At 36.7% G+C, this 20,677-nt stretch overlaps 5 protein-coding genes across 16 annotated transcripts in view; 3 read left to right on the top strand and 2 right to left on the bottom strand.

Moving 5' to 3' along the window:
- Window positions 1–1,416: 1,416 nt before the first annotated feature.
- Naprt (nicotinate phosphoribosyltransferase) lies at window positions 1,417–7,717 on the top strand. 3 transcript variants are annotated; one of them, XM_031991949.2, is made up of 11 exons: window positions 1,417–1,933; window positions 2,461–2,631; window positions 2,703–2,829; window positions 3,042–3,253; window positions 3,541–3,659; window positions 3,739–3,932; window positions 4,571–4,756; window positions 5,605–5,830; window positions 5,912–6,232; window positions 6,295–6,423; window positions 6,520–7,717. In XM_031991949.2, exons 1-11 carry the CDS (start codon window positions 1,864–1,866, stop codon window positions 6,595–6,597), a joined length of 1,833 nt encoding a protein of 610 aa, XP_031847809.1. In that variant the 5' UTR covers window positions 1,417–1,863; the 3' UTR covers window positions 6,598–7,717. The 3 variants fall into 3 exon arrangements, with proteins under 3 accessions (XP_031847809.1, XP_031847811.1, XP_031847810.1); XM_031991950.2 differs by lacking the exon at window positions 1,417–1,933 and adding an exon at window positions 2,078–2,258 and having other exon boundaries at window positions 6,520–6,670; XM_031991951.2 differs by lacking the exon at window positions 4,571–4,756 and having other exon boundaries at window positions 6,520–6,670.
- Window positions 7,718–7,991: 274 nt separating this feature from the next.
- LOC116433646 (uncharacterized) lies at window positions 7,992–10,825 on the top strand. The gene has a single exon (XM_031991952.2). The coding sequence runs from the start codon at window positions 7,992–7,994 to the stop codon at window positions 9,060–9,062; it is 1,071 nt and encodes a 356-aa protein (XP_031847812.2). The 3' UTR covers window positions 9,063–10,825.
- On the bottom strand, window positions 9,330–10,802 carry LOC116433648 (stromal cell-derived factor 2). The gene is made up of 4 exons (XM_076372570.1): window positions 10,649–10,802; window positions 10,235–10,430; window positions 9,945–10,169; window positions 9,330–9,870 (listed from the first exon to the last, which is right to left on the bottom strand). Exons 1-4 carry the CDS (start codon window positions 10,719–10,721, stop codon window positions 9,699–9,701), a joined length of 666 nt encoding a protein of 221 aa, XP_076228685.1. The 5' UTR covers window positions 10,722–10,802; the 3' UTR covers window positions 9,330–9,698.
- Window positions 10,826–13,683: 2,858 nt separating the features above from the next.
- CSN6 (COP9 signalosome subunit 6) lies at window positions 13,684–15,575 on the top strand. Its single transcript, XM_031991954.2, has 6 exons — window positions 13,684–13,942; window positions 14,156–14,453; window positions 14,543–14,826; window positions 14,895–15,060; window positions 15,135–15,328; window positions 15,405–15,575. The coding sequence occupies exons 2-6, from the start codon at window positions 14,222–14,224 to the stop codon at window positions 15,543–15,545; spliced, it is 1,017 nt and encodes a 338-aa protein (XP_031847814.1). The 5' UTR covers window positions 13,684–13,942; window positions 14,156–14,221; the 3' UTR covers window positions 15,546–15,575.
- A 73-nt stretch (window positions 15,576–15,648) lies between these two features.
- The window catches only part of LOC116433644 (uncharacterized), a 22,514-nt gene continuing 17,485 nt past the window's right edge, over window positions 15,649–20,677 (bottom strand). For 4 of the 10 annotated variants that reach the window (XM_031991942.2, XM_031991941.2, XM_031991940.2 and 1 more), the window contains 10 exons: window positions 20,460–20,654; window positions 20,163–20,315; window positions 19,763–20,042; window positions 19,414–19,683; window positions 19,126–19,336; window positions 18,867–19,051; window positions 18,463–18,755; window positions 17,818–18,111; window positions 17,029–17,211; window positions 15,649–16,937 (listed from right to left, as the gene is read on the bottom strand). In XM_031991942.2, coding sequence (XP_031847802.1) covers window positions 16,779–16,937; window positions 17,029–17,211; window positions 17,818–18,111; window positions 18,463–18,755; window positions 18,867–19,051; window positions 19,126–19,336; window positions 19,414–19,683; window positions 19,763–20,042; window positions 20,163–20,315; window positions 20,460–20,654 — 2,223 coding nt within the window. In that variant the 3' untranslated portion in view covers window positions 15,649–16,778. Of the gene's footprint in view, window positions 16,938–17,028; window positions 18,112–18,462; window positions 18,756–18,866; window positions 19,052–19,125; window positions 19,337–19,413; window positions 19,684–19,762; window positions 20,043–20,162; window positions 20,316–20,459; window positions 20,655–20,677 lie in introns of those variants that run through there. The other 6 variants (XM_076372545.1, XM_076372546.1, XM_076372548.1 and 3 more) reach the window with 5 other exon arrangements.

The following is a 20,677-nucleotide window of genomic DNA, read 5'->3' as shown; positions in this document are numbered from 1 at the left end:
GGGCCAAATGAACGAAATAAAAATAGACCCCGAAGTGAACTAAACCGAAATGTTACGAACGCGTCGGCTCGAGCCGCGTTAACGAGACGTTTAAAAGGGTCCGCGTTGGCGTGTCCTGATCGAGACGATTAAACCGATCGACGGAACCGTGCCGGGATCGAACGTTTGAACGGGTTCCGCGGGTCTAGCAGCAATAATCCGTGCATTCCACCGCGTCCGTCGGGCAAGGCGTACCGAACACCGGGCTTTCTGGTTTCGAGAAATCGCGGTATTGTGTTGCGCAACCGGGGAATCGAGCGATGAAATTGATAGGCGCGGAAAAGGAGTCTTCGCAACTCGGCGAGGTTGCATCACAGGTGTAACGGCACGCAAGTTTCAAAGTTCCGCCGCTAATTTTCCATGTTCGAAAAGTTTCACGCGGCCGGGGAGGCTAGAAGAAGAACAGCTGCAATGCCGTATCATTACTGCAAGGTCGCCGATGCACGGACATGTTGCCCCTAACGATACATTATGTTTAATCGAAGGATCCACCCGATCGCCGACCGTCCCTTTCCCACTATAATTATACCCGCTATCCGTTTTGCGGCACCGTTTGACGCAATTCGATCTTTAAAATACTACGCCTCGCTTATACCGGTCTTATTTCCGCACTTAGTCTTATCTAGACACGTATTATACCGTTGGCAGAACAAATATATGCTGGTACTCGTAATAACAGCGCGACGGCCACGCAAAAACGGTTCGTGATACCACAGATCTAGAATTTTTTTAGCGATTGTTTTCGCAATTTCTCGTCCACGATATGCTCGTTGAACGATAACTTCGCCCGACAATATGGCCCCCTTATCGCGCAACCATCTTGCATTTCTTTCGAAATCCTATTTAACTTTCTCAACTAGCGTGTAACTATCTTTTTCCTTAGATCAGAGGTTACGGTTTACAGATAAAAATATCTGGCAACCGAGTAATTATACTCGATAATTCATAAGGAACTTATTCATGAATTAGAGAGGAAAGAATGAATCAGCTTTTCGGGAGATAGAAAATGGCGGAACGGTTCCGCGATCTAATGTTCGGCTAGACCGAAGTGCTCGATGCGGAGTTAATAAAGGGAAAATTTGAAGATGGACTCCATTCGTGAGAAAAAATAACCATGTAAAGAATATTTTCGCTGTATCGTGAGGGATATTGGATTTCATCATAGTTTTATCGTATCCTCGATCATACTAGGACCCGGCATTTGAAACAGACGACTCTGTACGTAGGAACCGTTCAGATCGATTATATGGAATGGGAAATTCCTGTTCGCGAATTTAGTCTTTCTCCGTGATCAACCTTTCGCGATTCGAATCTTCGACGGATCGGTTAGGCACGGTACGCGAGTGAGCTCTGGAAGGGGGAGAAGGGAGTGAACGAGAGAAGGTGGGAACGAGAGGAAGAGGAGAAAGAGGAGAAAGAGGGAAAAGGAGAAAAATTCGATCATTGCCGTGGTGAAAATTCACGACGCCTTCGCACGCTCACGTGTTCGAACGAAATAGATAACCCGATTCCTAGTTATTTTTTAAGAGAGGGCTTCGCTATTGGTGGGAATGGCAGAATAACAGGTCGCGTAGTTCGTAACGTCCTTCAAACGTTCCTATCGATTCTGAGAGAGTGCACGGAGAGACGGCCGGAGCAGTATAATACGATGTTCACCGTCGGGACATGTTAGTTGATCGGTAACGGTGCTTGTTGTCCAGTGATCGCCGTCGACGTTCCTCGCTCTAGGATAACAGGCTTCCCCTTTTCTTTTTTTCACTCTCCGTTTTCCGTTGGTCGTTCTCTCCGACCGAACCCCGACCGCTAAAAGAGATTCCGCGGAAAATGTCAGACGACGAGGGCAAATCGTGGTGTCACTCCCGTCAAACGTGTGTGGTGCAACCACTCTTGACAGGTATTTATGACAGAAATCTATCCGATTAACCGTTTCGCCGTACGAAGTAACCTCAAAGCGCGCGATTCCATTTCGTTTTCTCGTTTACTCTCTGTTGATATCGCGATAGTGATGTCACACGTGGCGTTTCAAAATATCATCCACGTGAGCTATTCGCAATGAATTCGATCTATCATCTATTGTTTTCACTTTCTTTTTTTCTCGCTCGGCATTCTTCCTCCTCGAAAGGAAACGACACGCGATCTTCTCTTCGTGCGGTTTGTTCCTTTTAAGTGATCTAGTTACCGAGATTTCTGCGAATGTGCGCGATCGTTGTTTCATAAACGTAAATAGAAATTGTTTTCGTTTTATCGGTGATGATGTAACGGTTATTTCATCCATTCACGGATTGAATATCAATCCTCTGTTGTTTCGAATGACTTAACGTTAAGGAATACTTAATGTTTTCCTTAACGATCGTTCGAGTTAACGGCGAAATGTTTCCGTGTTTGTTTAAATATACCTATGTAAGTGTGACATAATTTTAGATTTGTATCAAATTACAATGGCATACGCTTACTGGAAAAGCGGAAAAATGAACGATCACGCAGTGTTTGATTTATATTTTCGCAAAAATCCGTTTCAAGGGGAATTCACTATTTTTGCTGGATTGGAAGAATGTATCAAATTTTTGGAGAAGTTTCATTATTCTTCGAGTGGTACGTAGTAATGTCTATACTTATCGTTATTGGACACTTTGGAATGTTTATTACAAGCATTAATCCCACAGATATCAAATATTTGAAGTCGACTATGCCATCGTCGGTAGATCAAAGGTTTTTCGATTACTTGAAAGACCTTACACCCAAAGATGTGACAATATATGCCATGGAGGAGGGTTCGGTTGCTTTTCCTAGGTTAGTAAGGATATCATAGAACATGCATGATCATGCAGAAATCATTCAGTTATGTTAATCATCGTCATCATTGTCATCGTTTAGGGAACTTTTTATTGCTCTTAAGACAGCAGTTTAGAGTTAATGTTCGAATGCTTATCGACATTACATATTTGATGAAACATCAAATCTTAATAAGTTAAAACTTCAATGCAAATTGATATGTTACGCAGAATACCATTACTAAGAGTAGAAGGTCCATTAATAATGGTACAACTTTTGGAAACAACACTGTTAACCTTAGTAAACTATGCAAGTTTAATGGCAACTAATGCAGCAAGGTACCGCATGGTTGCAGGGAAAAATATAACATTGTTAGAATTTGGCCTTCGAAGAGCTCAGGGTCCTGATGGTGGATTGAGTGCATCTAAATACAGTTATATGGGTAAATATTTCTTAATACATCAGTTATATTAATTATATACACATGCAAAGAATTGTAGAATGTTAGTCTCTTTGTGTGCTGTATATTTATATATTTCTTTGAATAAAAATCAATAAGCAGCACCATTCTGTAACAGTCACAACTACCTTGGTGATGAGAAACAGTTTATGAGGTCAAGTCAAATGTATCTGAAAGCATATACTTTTCATATTTTAGACTTCCAAATAAAAGTATACAAATTGTATATTTATATTTTTATTAATTCTACTTTTATTTATTTTTTTTAGGTGGGTTTGATGGTACCAGTAATGTACTAGCTGGAAAGCTTTACAATATTCCTGTGAGTGGAACACATGCGCATGCATACATTACATCTTTTACTGGCATTGATGACTTGCAAGAAAGAGTAAGTAATTATTAATCACTGTGTTCCAAAGTTTATAAGAAGTATCTTATGTTAATTGAATTCATTTTATTTTCTTCAGACATTGGCACATAAAGAAACAGGAGAGGTTTACGATCTTCTGGAATTAGCATACAAACATCAGGATTCTATTGCAGCTGATGTAGGAACACTAGTTTCTGAGGCTTCTAGCGGAGAATTAGCTGCTTTGATTAGTTACGCTATTGCTTTCCCGCAACGATTTGTTGCTCTTGTAGACACGTATGACGTGAAAAGGTATGACACTATGCTTATCTTGTTTATATTTTCATTTATCTTGTACCTTTCTCTTCTGAATTTATAATTTATTAATTGTTTCTTTCGTATGTTTCATACATGTAAGTAGATACTGTACTTTGATTTAATTTTATATATGGGCAATCTTTCTTTCTATCGTTAGGTATGCATCTCTGTTTGAACATTTGCACGTATACTTTCAGAATTGTATTTAAATGTGCACTGCTATGTTTCTGTATTGGGTTACATTAATGCATAGAACGATCTACTAAATTTACCATTATTTTGTTTAGAATCTTTTGCTGTCTACAAATTTAAATATTACTATATATACATTACTATCTAGAATGCATGAATTTGAAGTAGTTCGGAAAATCGAGTGCCTGAATTTTCAATGCCCTTGTTTAAAAGGGAAGATGAAAGTACTGTCGTGAGAAAATTCAGATTAATAGATTAACAAGTAAAAAAATTTGTGAATTCCATATTATAGGTATTATATCAGTAGTGTCACTTCTATCGAAAAAAGTACATTTAATCGATTTTATTACATTAATACATTAGTAATTCTAATTACACATTCATAAAGCAGGCATGATGAAATATATACACACTGTAGCCTAACAGGAGTGTGTTTATAGCATCGAAACCACGGCCAAGAGACAGGCACGTATAGCCAGCCTAAATGTAAAGAATAAACGTCTAACAAATGGGTCCAATTCTCATGCCCAAAATGGTGTCAGAAACAATCCAATTATATCAGAAACGACTTCGCATCACAAGAATGGCTTTTTAAGACGAGGCGAATTGGGTGAGCTCTATGTGAGGTACGATATTATCCTTTGTCTGCTTTGCAGGATAAATCATTTATTTTTTCATAATCTACTAAATATAAGTCATTCAGTTACATTATTTTCCACGAGTAGAAAAATTACATGTTCATAAAAATTTTATTGAGTTCAATGTTTATATCATCAGTTCTAAAAAATGTACATATATGCAGTTTTTACTAGTTATCTCATTGAAATTCAAATTCAGTTTAAATCGATTCTTTTATAAAACGAAAATATCATTCTGTAAAGCGGGCAAGACTATATTTCAGGGTATCTTGCTTACAAAATGAAATAGCAAAGAAGAAACAAGGCAAGTTTTATATCGTCTTTGTCTTAAATGTGCGACCTTATATAGTACCCTTCCCAATTCTGCCATTTAACCAAACAGTTATTAATTCAATGTATTGGATATTATAAAAATATGATAAACCATGCCTTGTAATTGAAAAGATATATTGATAAAACTCCATTGGAACTTTCTTTGGAAACACTTCATCATAGTTAACAAGTTTTAAACCGTTTGCATGCGATGTCAATGGATATGTTCTGTTACAAGTAACTTTGCTATATAAGTATAAAATGACTAAAAACCTCATGTATTTATACTTAATTAATGGTACTGCACTGATTCTTTTCATTCTTTGGCACTGTAGCAATAGTTAAATTATCTTTTCATTTATGTAGAATATCTGTAGTTTATTGGTACGATTCATGTAATAGTAGAGTAATTTTGTAGATGTATTTTGTAGGTGGATTGTTAAAAGTGTTCAAAAATAATTGATCATTACTTCATATTAGTACTTTTAAGTACGTGCATAATAGATTTAGGATTTTGTATTTAGGAGTGGCCTTCTAAACTTCTGTGCTGTGGCATTAGCTCTAAATGATTTGGGTTACAAAGCACTTGGTATCAGAATTGATAGTGGCGATTTAGCATACTTAAGTAATGCCGCTAGGGACATATTTGAACGAATTGCAGTTAAATATAATATACCCTGGTTTGCAAAGTTGATGATTTGTGCATCAAATGACATAAATGAAGAAACTATTTTAAGTTTAAATGAACAGGTAAATATTGTTATGATAAAATACCGTTCACTCATTTTGTAATGTATTTTTCCCTTTACATAAAAGTCTTTATTTTTGTAGAGTCATAAGATCGATTGCTTTGGAATCGGTACACATTTGGTAACATGTCAAAGACAGCCAGCATTGGGTTGCGTTTATAAAATGGTTGAAATTAATAGTCAGCCTAGGATTAAGCTCAGTCAGGAAGTCGGTAAAGTAACAATACCAGGAAAAAAGGATGCGTTTAGATTATATGGAACAGACGGATACGCTTTAATTGATCTTTTACAAAGATCCACCGAGGACGTTCCACAAATAAAGCAAAAAGTTCTCTGCAGACATCCGTTTCAAGAATCAAAAAGAGCATATGTTATCCCAACACGAGTAGAATCCCTGCATAAGGTAAATCAATATATGGTAAAATTAGGAAAATCAGAAATACTTGAAATCACAATGTTATGCAGGTATATTGGAAGAATGGTAAATTATGTCAACCACTACCCACTTTGCATGAAGTACGAAATAGAGTGCAGGAGTCTTTAAGAACGCTGAGAAATGATCACAAAAGAAATTTGAATCCCACACCATACAAAGTAAGTTCTGTAAATATTTTAACTCGTATATTTTTTTTTATTATTATTATTATTATTTAATGTTTATCGACTCTTACAACAACAACGTTTATTCAGGTTGCTGTCAGTGATGATTTATATAATTTCATACATGATTTGTGGCTTCAAAATGCACCCATTGGGGAGCTTTCGTGAAGTTATGATTAGATTACAATTGCAAAAATGGTTACAAAAAAAGAGCATAGTTGTTAACATATAAAATAGACCGTGTATTCTGATGGCCTATACGACATATTATACCGAGGGTTTCAAAAGTTTATTTTTTACACTGTTCAAAAAATATCTACTTGTACAACCATCGTTTGACTATAGTAGTATATTTTGATAAATGAGTGCAAATCATCCTACCATATGTTTATATAGTTTTATAAGCATAGGACAGATTATCTTTAGGAATTGTTGCAATTTTTATGAACTGTACTGTGAACGTGTAACAGTATTAGTAAACGTGAACTAGCCATGCACAATTTAAGTAGAAATATTTTCAATTTTTAATTGAACAAAAAGGATTAAATGTATATACAATACAAACAAGTTTGCAGACTTAATGTAAATGAACTGTAAATAATCGTCGATGTCATTTAAAACTTCTTTTTATAAGAAAAGGTTTTTCAAATTTTCTTATTTAAATAAATTATTTTTTTAGTGCAACTAAAAATTAAAGTAGAAAAAGAATTTTATGAAGTAAGATTTTAAATGTTTACGAGCACATTAAATAATTTACGTTCTGAGTTTGATTTCTTGTCATGAAAAAGTGTACAAATTTCGGGCATAATAAAATTTGTATAGAATTTTAAGATGTATAAATATGTAAAAAAAATATATTACAGACGAAAATCTATTTGGTATATGACACTGGTTTTAAAACAATTCTTTCTACAATTCGAGTAAGCTTTGAACTGACATGTTGCTAAGTTCATTGAACTTAGTTCATTGAACTGTTCGGATTATCCTTTTTTGAAGATGTTTACATATAATTTGACCTTGTTTTGTACTGTATAGTTGTATTGAAATGTACTTTAGGAATACATGTAATAAGTTAGTATTGAATAATGATAGATTTTTACACAGAAATTTTATTGTAAATGCATTAGTAGATCTGGTGTTTTTTCACATTAGAATAATTTAATGTAAACGAACACAATAATAAAGATAATTGTTTTTATAATAAAATTAACGACGTGTAGTGTGCAATCATATTGATGTGTATTTGTAAAAATACTGTGAAATAATCATTCGCTTAGGGAAGTCAGTTATATCCGAAATATAATAAAAAGGTATGTAATGTTAATTGATTTATTAAAATAATTTTTTAACGTATAAATCTGCCGTTACAATGCAATTTATTATAGAGTCTTAGAATTTCGTGTACTTTAAAAAAAATTCGATGTTTCCTTTTGTCCTCTGCAAGCTTCAGCTTATGGACGTTCATAAATGTGAATCCAATTACTGGTCACTTGCTATATCTTGTAAGAGTATATAGAATGTATGGCGAAATGACGTCATTCTGATACAAAATAAAACATTATATGACATTGAATTGTGGGAAAGAAGAATTTTCTCAATATGTAATTTCGTTTAGAAAAATAATTTTGATGGGATTGAAGGGGTTATATCAAGGTCAGTTGATTCATCATCGTACTCGTTCTCTAACCTCTAATAACGAATACTTTGTTGTAAACAATAAGGAGATTGCATGTATATTTCTTCTTTTGCAGGCAAATATTCAGTGTACTAATAGAATTATTATGCATCCAAAGTTAATTAAAATATATAGGCCATTGCAAATATACAATATGAGAACAGTTTCTCAAATTATTGCAAAATCTTGCCCATTTATTACTCTAGTTTATAGTTTAATCGTTGTTGTTCTCACTACATTTATTAATGGAAGAATCACTCCAGTTTTTGTGTTCTTTTGTATTCAAGTATACTTAAATTGGTATTCAGTGTACAATATCAGTCGAAAGGTAACGACTATGGAAGTTAGAACAATAGGAAAAAAGACGATACACAATAAAGTAGCAAATACTATAGAATATAGGTGGTACTGTGAGAAGTGCATCAAATATACATACAAACCAACGCAACATTGTATTTTTTGTCGAAAGTGTTTTCATTTTCGAGATCATCACTGTTCTTTCTTAGGTGCCTGTATATTACGACAAAATATTGGAAACTTTATCTTATTCTGTTTTTACGCATCCTTGACTTGCATTTATTCATTATGCACACTTGGGCCATATTTATATGAAAATATCAATCGTTTAATAAGAACTGATACAGACTCTTTTAATATATTTTTAAACTTTTGTGTTCCTATTGCTTTGATTAAATTATTATATTCCAAAGAAAATAGTTACATATTACTGATAACAATGTTTGATATATTAGTTTCCATTTTATGTATTTGCTTGGTATATGCAACATGGAAATTGCATAGTTGCATGAATGGTAAACAACGATATTCAAACATATCAGGAAAACAAAATCTAAAGGAAATTTTTGGTAGTTATGGTTTTTCAAACATTATTTTCCCATACAATGGTCTCATAGGAATTAGAGATCTAAACGGAAAATATGAACTTAAACAAGTATAACCATATTGTTAGAGCTTGAATACATATTGAATTATGAAAGCATTGAAAAACTTTTACCATGAGATAATAAGCATCAATTATAACATTTTTTTTTACCAGTATGTATGTATATGAAAGTAAATGTACGCTTTTTAATTATTGTAAGTTGTACTGTATTGTAATAAATATCACACAGACTTTATACATTTACACAATTGAAATCATACTGTACTGCACTCATCGCAGAAGTGTTTTGGAAATCATAAAGAAAATTCTTGTACAACGAAGTAACTTTTTTGTTCTTATAATCATATTTATAATAAACGTCCTATTAAAGGCATACTCGGTCATAATATTATTTGGCTTGTATATAGATCATAGGAATAATAAATAACAGTAAATTTTTTGTTCCCTAAATTGAGTCTTACAAATTATAGAATAATGGAAGAATAACTTGTCTAGTAGTTTTTCATCTATCGAATCAATTTAAATATTTTATAGAAAAATCCTTGCTTGCAGAAATGTAGAACAATCAGATAATGATTTGCAATTAAAATTAAGAAGTTATTGATATGAATTTCTATTCTTTACAGTATATAACAAAATCATTTGGAATATTATTTATCATAAAAAATTGTATATCTAAGGAAATATATTTTATAATTCTGTATGCGTGTAATGTTGGGCTTTGAAGTCATTAGGATGAATGAATACTCCTTCTGTTGCTAACCACTGAAGATGGGGATCATACGTTGTAAAATATTCACCCACTACTTCATTCTGACCATTGATGAGAATATTATAAACTTTTTCAGTTACTGCTAAATACCTGTAAAATATAGGATATTTTAAGTATGCACAGAAACATTGTAGAAATGTTTCGATATTATCATTTGAACTTACACATTTGTATCTACATGTTTTAATGTGACAGGCTCATCTCTCATCCAAAATTCATTGTGGCACATTAAGAGCCAATTGTCTCCATTATCTCCTTCTCCTTTGCTATCCCCATAAGCGGATATTTCTTGCTTACCACTAAGGGGTGAGAGGACCCGGTGAGAATGAAGATTCTTTTTGGTTGCTACGTGTTCTAGTCTTATGGTATCTCCACATTTGATAGGCTCGCTGTTACAAATGAATTATATGAAATGAAATGTAAAATAGTCATATATCTTAATATGTTCACATACCCTCTAGTGCATTGTTTCTTGGTTCCACCTTTAACAAGCCAATACGAGTTTCCATCCTCTTTTGTTGCTGTACCCGTTACTGACTGTTGGCGACTGCCACCTCCATATTTTATATCATGAGAGTGCAATCTAACTTTGTACTCCACATTCATTAGTTTTAACGCGGAACCGCATGTCACAAATTGTGTCCCTTTAGCTATTTGTTATAAACATCACATAATCAATATACAGTTATATATTTTTTTTTTTTTTTATAGTAATTTACTTGTTAAGAGACCACGGGTCGGTATAAACGTATAATTTTCATTGAATATACAGTATATTAATAGATTTATTGTAACACTGAAAATATTTGTTATACGCATAGATTAACGGTTTGAATGAAAGTAGTAAATAGTACAAATATCAATTTACCTTTAATAGTAGTTGTCCACAATACGATTATTGTTAAAACTACAAGCGGAATATAAAGAAAATTTTCTCTCATCTTTTTAAACTGTTGAAGAAATATTTAACTAGCGGAGACAACAACAGAAACCGAAAATTCAATATCGTGCCTCTCACGTCTTAGCCAACAAGTAGTACACAAAACAGCCACCGTTGTTCGCGGAGGCATTGCGGGCTGCCCGATGGCAGACAGGTTCGTATACGGGTAATCTCATGGGATTCCCATATGGGCAAGTGGCTGGATATCGCTGCATCATAACTATTCAATTGAGTATCGCGAGTGGACGTTTCCCCTTTGCCCCTGTGCACTTTTAACTTGCCGGTCTCTTCGGATAAACAGAAGAGGCCTATTGTACTTACACGTGTCTACATCTATATACGTGTTAACTTCCCATTGGTGCAATGTCGAAAACATGAGATTCGTACAGAACTCTGATGCAATGTAATTTTCTGTCTTTGGTTCTAAAATATCATCACTATAAAAAATACTTTAATGCACTAGTGACCTTTATTTAATCAGTTAGTGAACAACACTGTAACGAAAAATGTATTCAGGGTGACCAGCTAAAACCGGAACTAGGAATGATGAAATTAAACCGGAACTAGGAACGGTAGAATTGAATCAGAACTGTGGTGGGATTGCGTTAGAATCGGAATGGCGGGATAGTAAAACCGAACTTCAATTTTTCTGTAACATAATTTTCATTTTTAGTGAGTATCCGGTAATATATTTTTAACTATATAATTAATCTTCTATTAATTATAATGGAATTCTGTACTAATAATCAATCGAAAAAACAATTATATTGATAATTTATAATAACAAAAATGTACTACACCAGATAGTCGATGTATTCTCTCACAGTATTTTAATATGCTGGTTAAACTTATTTATAGAATACTTATCAATAATTGGACATAATTTTATGAGAGAGGAGTAGGAAAAATACGAAAATATGCAATAACGTATTCTGCAACAATTGGTACATCTCAACTTATTTATTCATATTTATTTTGTAAATATTTTATAAAACAATGCTTCTCATTTTATTTTAAAAATGATAAAATTACTAGGCGTTTTATTGAACTATGCAGAACAATTGTTATGGAAAAAGCATGTATGTGTTACACTAAAAAATGCAATAACATACTTGGAATCATATTCGATATCAAAACAATCCACAGATACGGTGAATTGCTATTTTGTAAAATTGCACTTGAGAAATGTGGTAGATTACAGTTGAATATATAAATTCAAAAAATAACTACCTTGATATAGACAAATTTTACAATAATGGTACAAGTACCCCAACCTTCCTTTGTATAATAAAATCCTTATTGATATTCCCTTAGTTAATATTTATGCATTCATGCTCCGATATTACATAACTTTCAGAGTGAAAAATATTTTTCAAAAGTTATACAATTAATGCATAATGTGTACATTTGATTATTGAACGACAGGAATGAAGTGCTTTCCGAGCAGGCATAAAAATCTGCCTCCTAGTTTAAATAATTTTAATTTAATTGTACAAATGTATCAAGGAACTGTCCAAGCATTCTCAAAATACACTGTATGTTGTGGTTTAATGATCAATGATGATGAATATTTCAATTAATACTCGATAAGTTTTGGACGGGTTTTAACATAAACATATGCTGCTATTACAACAAATATCGCAGCAATTGTGGGTAATACCACTGTAAAGACACGTTGTTTATTCTCCAAGAATTCCTTTTTTCTCTCTTTCTTTTGTTTGTTCGTTTCTTTCGTCTTTCCCTTCAGTTGACGCATCTTTTTGCTGAAAATACCAAAGGATAATGCATTAATAACATTTATTGTTATATAATGTGTAAGCACAAGTGAAAGTAAAACTTTTAAAAACCAGTTTCCTTAGAATTATTTCATGTATTATTATGGATCACAACATTGTGATAAAACATTCTAGCTCACTGAATGATAATGAAAAATGTTACTAGTACACCATTAGAAATATTTATTTCTATCCTAATGCAAAAGAAAGATATCACTGGTGTTATTCTACGAATGTTAAGTAAACATATTATAGCACTTAATGGTCAAGTATATCGAACTTTTACGATGCATATGTTTATGACAGTTTTAAATGCCGCTAAAGTACAGGAGTCCTTAGATAAACGACAAATAATCAACTCGTGAATTTTATCGTCTGCGAATGGAGGTGTAAATTTTAATACCTTTAACGGTTCGGTTAAATAAATATGAAAGAACTTCTGGACACAGTCTCGGGATTCTCAAGCAATTAGGAAAAGCAGATTCGCGTACATGACACGTAATAAAATAACGCTACCCTACCAATCGTAATTTCTGTCACTTCCGTGTGAAGGCAGTCAATTGAACTACGTTAATCAGTAGATTCGAATCGTGACAACAGCTTCTCGTTATATTAACTTTTGCAGTCGTGTGTGTGTAGCATATACATTTTCAATTATTAGAATCAGTACGATTATATCTTTAAAAAATATTAATATAGTTATCTACAGTTATTGAAACAATGTTCAACTAGCTTTGACACATTCAATGCAATTGTTCGTGCAAAAAGTTTCATTTTAAACTTCACAACTGTCTTTTCAATATATGAAAGTTTCACTTCAAATAAGATACGATTAATGTTTCTTTTTATTGTAATTTCTTCATACATATAAAGCGTATTGTGAAAAAAACGGAAGGCTAGTAATTTACACTTCAATAATTGGTAATTCGGGAGTGATTAATTTACTAGGAAATTTTAGATGCATTAACGGACATTACGATGGATTCAGATCAAAAAGAATTTTTAGGAAATAAATAACAATCCGACACATAATTCATGGATACAGCTGAATGCAAATTGTATTATAGTTAATTCTTTTTCTATTGATAGGTTTAAAATTGGCGCTTCAGACCACCATTAAATATTCGTATAGAAGAGATATCTTTTATTTCGAGTGAAGGTAAGCATTGTGACCGTTAGAGCGCTCTGTCGAATTTTTGTTACAAGTGAACAAATTTTCCAGGATTGTCAACATAGTTTACACACTACGTACTTTGTGAGATATAGTTTTAGTATAACTACAGATCGCTTCACATAAATTTGACGTTTTAGAGTGTGTACATGTTCGACCGAATACTGTGTTGCGGATCAAAGGATCGAAGTATGATTTTGGGTTAGAATTTCGTATCGAGTAGTCGTGTTAGTCAACGGCCACATCGTAGTATCGTAGCAAGAGCATATATTTTCTGTAAGAATTAACGCAAGAACTATCGAATAGTCAAAATAATTGTTTTGGAGTTGTTTCGAAAAATGATAGTTTCGTTAGATCGTACAAATGAGTTTGTTAACAAATTTCTGTCAGGTGCACCGTTACGATTTCGAAATCTGTTATTTTGACAATCGTAGTGGTTGCTGCATTGTTAAGTACTGTTCAATTATTTACGTCACATTCCTTTTGTAGTGCCTTTTGTATATGAATTAAGTATTATACTTTTTGGAGTACACGTTCGAACGTTATTTAAACGGTATGGAAGTCGACGAAAATAACGCAACAGCTCCATCAGAGACACCGATGGAAGTTGACCAGGATAACACTGAAAAGAGTTCTAGCATTTCAATGAATCCTTCAAGTGCTATTAAAGTGATGGCATCCTCTGGTACCGTTGGATCTGTATCTATTAGTCTTCATCCATTGGTTATAATGAATGTTAGTGAACATTGGACCAGACTTCGTGCTCAAGAAGGAACAGATCAATTAGGTATATTTTATAGTATTGGCTGATACTTTTTCTTAGAATGTTATAGAAACCGTAGTTTCCTATTTCATATAATTACTCTGTATTTGTAGTGTATGGCGCACTGATCGGTAAACAGAAAGGACGTAATATAGAAATTATGAATTCCTTTGAACTTATGTTTACATGTATTGGAGATGATGTTATAATAGACAGAGATTATTATAATACCAAAGAAGAACAGTTTAAACAAGTGTTTAGTGAAATGGATTTTCTGGGATGGTATACAACGGGGGATATGCCAAATGAAAGGGACATTAGAGTGCACAAGCAGCTTTGCGAGATCAACGAAAGTCCTGTGTTATTGAAACTCGATCCCAGACCAAAAAATACAGATGTACGTATATCAGATCGATATTTTGTGCTTCCCATTGAATCTCAATCATTCGTTGTTATATTTCACAGCAATTGTCTGTTTCTATGTTTGAATCTGTGATCGATTTGGTTAATGGGGAAGCTACCATGTTATTTGTTCCATTAACTTATACACTGGCAACAGAGGAGGCAGAAAGAATCGGCGTTGATCACGTCGCGAGAATGTGCAGTAACGATCAAGGGGAGAGTTCGTTGGGTAATATCGCTTATCTCTTTTGAATATTCGCCGCGTTAAATTGATGAAAATAATGTTGACGGAATTACGTGTAGTTGCCGAGCATCTAATTGCACAGCACAGTGCTATAAAAATGCTGCATTCACGGGTGAAATTAGTCTTGAAGTACGTACAAGCAGTGCAGAGCGGTGAAGTGAAAGGAAATCACGAGGTGTTGAGAGCCGCTTGTTCATTGGGACACCGATTGCCAGTTTTAAATAATCCAAAATTCAAAGCTGATTTCTATAACGTACGTATTTATTCTCGACATTATTTCCAGAATGATCTCTTCTGCATTTAACGCGTCGTATCGCTAATCTTTCCAGCAATGCAACGACTTTGGTCTGATGACTTACCTTGGTATCATAACAAAAGATTGCAACAATATTAATCAGTTTGTTAATAAATTCAATATTTTATACGATAGACAAAGTGTGGGCCGTCGTTTACGATGTCACTTTTTGTGATGAGTGAATAGAAGCCATTGTTTTTTTTTACACTTGTCTTTCTTTACTCCTTATAATTGTAGTAAATATTTTCGGATTATGAAGAATTTAAAGCGGGTAAAGCTTATCGTTGGTGAGTAAATTTAATTCCATAATAGATATTGCATCTCTTACAAAATAAAGGCAAAAAAAAATTAGATAAATTATTGTACTGGTTAACACCTAACAGATAAACTATATTGTCATTGTGTAAACATCTTCGTTATGTATTTTATACTTATACTTTTCCCAGAACACGGCATTACATACAAAGAATTTTGAGACACCGTGTACACAACGCTGCTCGAAAGAAAAAAAATTGAACATTCAGACTGTACAAGTCGTAGATGTATATATATATATTCAGATACACTTACACCATCTTTATCAGTGGAAGACTTCTTCTATAGTTGATACGTTGTTCTTTAATTTAGTAAGTAGCTTTCCGTTTTTTACTTTCTTATTACATATATTTTATTTTTATTATTTACATCATGTTTCGTTTTTTTTTTCTTCGTATAAATTATACTTGATATAAAAAAGCAGCCTATAAAATACGACTAAAAATCTTCTCCTAAAAATTCATTAAGTTATTACATACGCGTTGATCCGACACATACAACGACTTTAAATATTATACTGTACAAAATATAGTGTGATATATTGTGCCTCGTTAGTTATTGCAGGTAACCGTATCTCAGGTTACACGTATTCTATACGAACATAAATCTGAATTGACATTTTCCGTGAATATAGACTATTAAATCTCTATAAATACTGTTAGGACAACAATGACAATATACACCGGAAAATCATATAACACAGTTGTCTCTCGTACAACCTGTAATAACAACACTTTTTGACTTTGTTCGCCTGTATCGTTCACTTAAACTGTATTTAAATTCTCGTTTTGTATTTTAAGTATTCCCCTTTGTACGCTGAGTTGTGCGATTTTGTTTGATATTGCATTGATATGAAACATTGGAAACCGCGGGGATCGATGTTTCCCCCATATCGTATCGATTCGTAAAAAATTGTTGGTAAACGAAAGGTTTCTGCGACGGTCGTCACGCCTGCTTCTAAATTCGTTCGTCAGCTGCGAGAGTTCTCGCAGACGGTTCTCCTCTGGTAATAGAATCGGCGTTAAGCGTTCAGCAGGCTGTCCTCGATCATGGTGGCTAAAATGTCCACCAGAACGGACAGCATCGAGTCGGGCTAAGGACTAGGTTTGTCCATGCCGATTATCTCTTCGAACAGCGTGTTCCTTCCCTCGGTTCTTTCCTCCATAATTTGCAATGAAAATCTTAACGTGGCGGCGGCCAGATCGCCGACCGACCAATGCCTGTCCATCAGTACTCTGCTCACAGTATCTAACTGAAGAATTATTCTCGATTCGGTTACGTAAATTTCTCAACTGTCTCGTTACGTATACGCGACAAGATGGCATTACATACTAATCCGTTACCTTCGATAGCCTGGGATTCCCTGCCGTGTAATATATTAATTTTGGCACGCCCGCCAAAGAAGCGGCGAGCCACTGAATAACAAGCTTCAACTGGGGGTCCCCTTTCAATCGAGATCCGCATCCCCAATTTCCAGTGGCGACAGGCAACAATCCACCGGATTGCGGACTACTGTCTCTCGGTATCTAAAAGAAACGTCTCGGTAAACCCGGAGCGACGGGATTCACGCGTGATCTGTTATCTCTTCCCGCAGAATGCAAAACTAATAGAACAATGAAAAATACATTTTCGGCAATCATAGGAAACGAGTTCTCTGCGAGTTTCGGGCAAATTCCGGGCAGTGTTATTTCGGAAAGTATGGAAATGTTACACGTGAACACAAGTGACAGAGTGACAGACGATAATCAAATAGAATGAGAGACAAATCATTCATCGTTAGAGGCACGTATGTTTCTGTAACAATACCTTGGAGTTAGAGACACATTTTGTTATTTAACATGCGACCAGTGGCGACGTTAGCGTGCAGAAATCACAAATTTTCTTTTCTAATCTTTCTCTATTTTTCTTTCTTTCTTTCTTTCTTTCTTTCTTTCTTTCTTTCTTTCTTTCTTTCTCTATCCTCTTCGTTGTTTCTCGTCAACAAATCGGACAAGTCAAGCGTTGAGAGTAGTGTTGTTTAATTAAGCAGCGGCGAGAGAGTAAACGCGATCTCTGCGGTGAATAGTATCGATGCATGCATTACATTTATGAAACAAGATTTTACGTATACGTGTAACACAAAGTTTGCTCACGTTAAGTGTAGCATGCGATTCGAATTCTTGCGCAAGATTATCCTTTATGGGTCCAGATGTACTTAAAGAAACAGGATTAGACAGATACACGGTAGTTTCGTCGTCGACCAATGTTTGAAAAAGTTCGGACGTGAACGTTACCGTCCTAAGCTTTTTACGTTGGATATCCTTTACCTCTCTCGACGTGGTATGATTACTTAAAGCGTCTTCGTAATATTCTACGTCTTCGGAGTCTGAGACCTGCGTACCGTAATGATCCGGTGAGACTTGGCTACGTACGAAAGACGATGGTATCTGGGGTAGAGCATTAGTTTTCAGTTTGTCTCTCATTCTTCGACGACGCGGCAGATTAAAAAAGAAAAGAACAACATTTCCGATAAACGTCATCGTATTCGATCCATAGAAATCTTACGTGTATGTGTATGTGTATGCGTATGTGTGTGTGTGTTTGTGTGTGTGTGTCTGGTTGTGGTTGTGTGATTGTGATCGTGTGAGAGAGGAAGCGTGTCTTTTTGCTCGACAACGTTATCGTATACCGATCATGTATACATACATACATGTATACACGTATATATAATATAATATAATATGTATATACACGATATCGATCGACAGAGAGAAAAAAAAGTAGTCTTTGTCTCTTACTGATTGCTGTCTCCTATTTTTTTGTCGGGCTAGCTCTAAACTCAAACTTCTGACGGCCAAAGCCAGCTTGTGCCTTTGATTCACGTCGACGGAATCAATGAGGGGTTGCGGTTCACCCTCCTGTACCGGCACGCCGGCGAACGACTCGCTGAGAGCTCTCTTCAACAACGAGCCGGCGAACCGAACCACCGCCCTGTCTCTCGCGTCTAATTCGCGGGACTCGTCCGCCGCTGCAGGCTCTTCCAACCATTTCGCTAGCTGCTCGTACACCTCCTCGAGCTCCGAACAAAAATCTACACGCACGAAGATGAAATCGGTTCGCTTTCGGTTATATTTAGAGAGTGACGAAAGATATTATTCTACGCGGAGAGAGAGAGAGAGAGATTCCGTTTCGTAATACTTGCCAGAATTGTATTCGGTGCTGAAACTGTATCTACTGCTAGCGCTCGTGTCTCTCCGCTGAAGCGTGGATTGATTTTGCCGGAACCTACCCAGCCACTTTTGCTCCGCTTCCAACGACTCCTTCAGAAACTCCTCGTCCACGGTTTCGTCTCTGAGGACGAAGCCCCTCGAGCCACCCCTTTTCACCCTGTAACGCAGATTCGATCTACGCGTAGCGTCGCTTTCCCGCGTGCAAACGCGTGCAAGATCAAACTTGCTTACTTAATATCTTGATCGTAAACGTGACTCCCGGACACGCTTATCCCTACCGCGTAGCTGCTCTCTCCGGACGAGGTGTTCGAGGAAGTCGCGCCGCCGGTCGCCGTGCTCTCGCGCTTCAGAGCGTCCCTCAGACGCTGGGCGAACGTCCCCCTCCTCTCCGGCGTGTCCAATTGACTGCTGTACCGCTTGCTCAACCTCTGCTCTTCCTCCTCTAAACATCACCGCGCGTAACATGTATGTGTACCCTCTGTTTCACGACCGAGCCAGCCGGTCACCGGTGTCACGTACCGAGATCTTCGTCTATCACGTCTTTCGCGCTGTGAAAGCTGTCCGTGCTCTGGCTATTGCAGCTGCTGTACACCGACATTTGCCCGAGCGACTTCCGCGTGACGGGCAGAACTTCTCCGCTCGAGCCGAGGACTATGAATCGGCTCCTCCTGCTGGTGCAGCTGGCGTCCTTGCACGTCTTGTGAGGGCTCGGCGGCCTGACGGACTTGCCGTTCGGCCTGGTGCGAACCTCCGTCGGACCGTCGCACTTGCTCTGCTCGGTCGATTTCCCTGAAAGCACCGCGCTCGCTCTTAACAGCTCGCAACGATCGACTCCAACGGTCGCGCTTGAATTTCAGCTGGTGGTTACCTTCTCTAACGTCGTGATTCGCGGACACCGGCTTGTCGTCGGCGTCCGTTTCCGGCGGTGTACTGCTGAAGCTCTCTCCGATCGGCGAGAGTCTGCGAGAGCTCAACGCGCCGTCCGGATCCAACTCCGACTTGCCGACCGGATCCGTCGGGCTGCTCGGCACGCGTCTCTGCCGAAACCCGAGCAACGATTTGTTCATTTCCCGTAGCACGTTGTCCTCCTCGAATTGCGGCAGGGGCAGCGTCGAGTAATCCTCGGGGTCGATGCAGCAGACCGTCACCTGTTACGAGGACGGTAGAAATTCGTCGAGCTTTCGATAGTTTCAAGCGCAAGCTTTTCGATGACCGCCTTTGGACGGCAACAGTGGTCACAGGGTTAAAGGGTGAATCGCATTACTCACGGTATTCGGTTTGGCCAGAGCCTCGAACGTGGCTCTGTTGCGGGGATCGTTTATTCGAGACACGTGTCTAACGCCTTCCACTATCAGAGCTTCGTTGTCCTCTAAAGCCTCGACCGACAGAATCGCCGCGAGCATCTCGGGATGCGTCGCTATCTAAATGCAACAGAGATAATCGTTGTAATCTCCCAGTCGGTCCGCGGCTCGCAGATCTCCGTCGTTCCGAAGCAAAAGAGCGCGCGCGACGTCCACGCGAATCGGAAGTGTAAGTTCGTCGCGCGTTTGCCTTTAATTATTTACATGTACAGTTTCTTGCGTAACATCACCGTCAAGCACGCCGCCGCCAAACTTCGCGCTCGCGAAGCAAACGCGCAATACTTTCGTTTCCGGTTCCACCCTCTCCAACCGACCCTCGTGCCGTATCATCAGCGGGCAGAGGGGCACGCTGCTCTCCAGCCAATCCTCGATGGTCAGCCACTGCTTCGACGTCATTACCTAGAGAATCGTTCCTTTCGTTT

Source organism: Nomia melanderi, chromosome 12 (assembly GCF_051020985.1).
Source record: "Nomia melanderi isolate GNS246 chromosome 12, iyNomMela1, whole genome shotgun sequence".
In the NCBI taxonomy this organism is placed as follows: domain Eukaryota; kingdom Metazoa; phylum Arthropoda; class Insecta; order Hymenoptera; family Halictidae; genus Nomia; species Nomia melanderi.
Note: the sequence above shows the minus strand (reverse complement) of the source record. Positions and strands in the feature narration are given on the sequence as shown.

Bases quoted from the DNA above. Each gene is read 5' to 3' on its own strand.
- LOC116433646 (XM_031991952.2), top strand. From the start codon at position 7,992: ATGACATTGAATTGTGGGAAAGAAGAATTTTCTCAATATGTAATTTCG.
- CSN6 (XM_031991954.2), top strand. From the start codon at position 14,222: ATGGAAGTCGACGAAAATAACGCAACAGCTCCATCAGAGACACCGATG. The intron at 14,827-14,894 runs GTACGTATATCA...TATATTTCACAG, and splicing joins CCAGACCAAAAAATACAGAT to CAATTGTCTGTTTCTATGTT. The intron at 15,061-15,134 runs GTAATATCGCTT...AATTACGTGTAG, and splicing joins TCAAGGGGAGAGTTCGTTGG to TTGCCGAGCATCTAATTGCA.
- Naprt (XM_031991949.2), top strand. From the start codon at position 1,864: ATGTCAGACGACGAGGGCAAATCGTGGTGTCACTCCCGTCAAACGTGT. The intron at 2,632-2,702 runs GTACGTAGTAAT...TTAATCCCACAG, and splicing joins GTTTCATTATTCTTCGAGTG to ATATCAAATATTTGAAGTCG. The intron at 6,424-6,519 runs GTAAGTTCTGTA...ACGTTTATTCAG, and splicing joins TGAATCCCACACCATACAAA to GTTGCTGTCAGTGATGATTT.
- LOC116433648 (XM_076372570.1), bottom strand. From the start codon at position 10,721: ATGAGAGAAAATTTTCTTTATATTCCGCTTGTAGTTTTAACAATAATC. The intron at 10,170-10,234 runs GTATGTGAACAT...CATTTGTAACAG, and splicing joins AAGAAACAATGCACTAGAGG to CGAGCCTATCAAATGTGGAG. The intron at 9,871-9,944 runs GTAAGTTCAAAT...TATATTTTACAG, and splicing joins AAACATGTAGATACAAATGT to GTATTTAGCAGTAACTGAAA.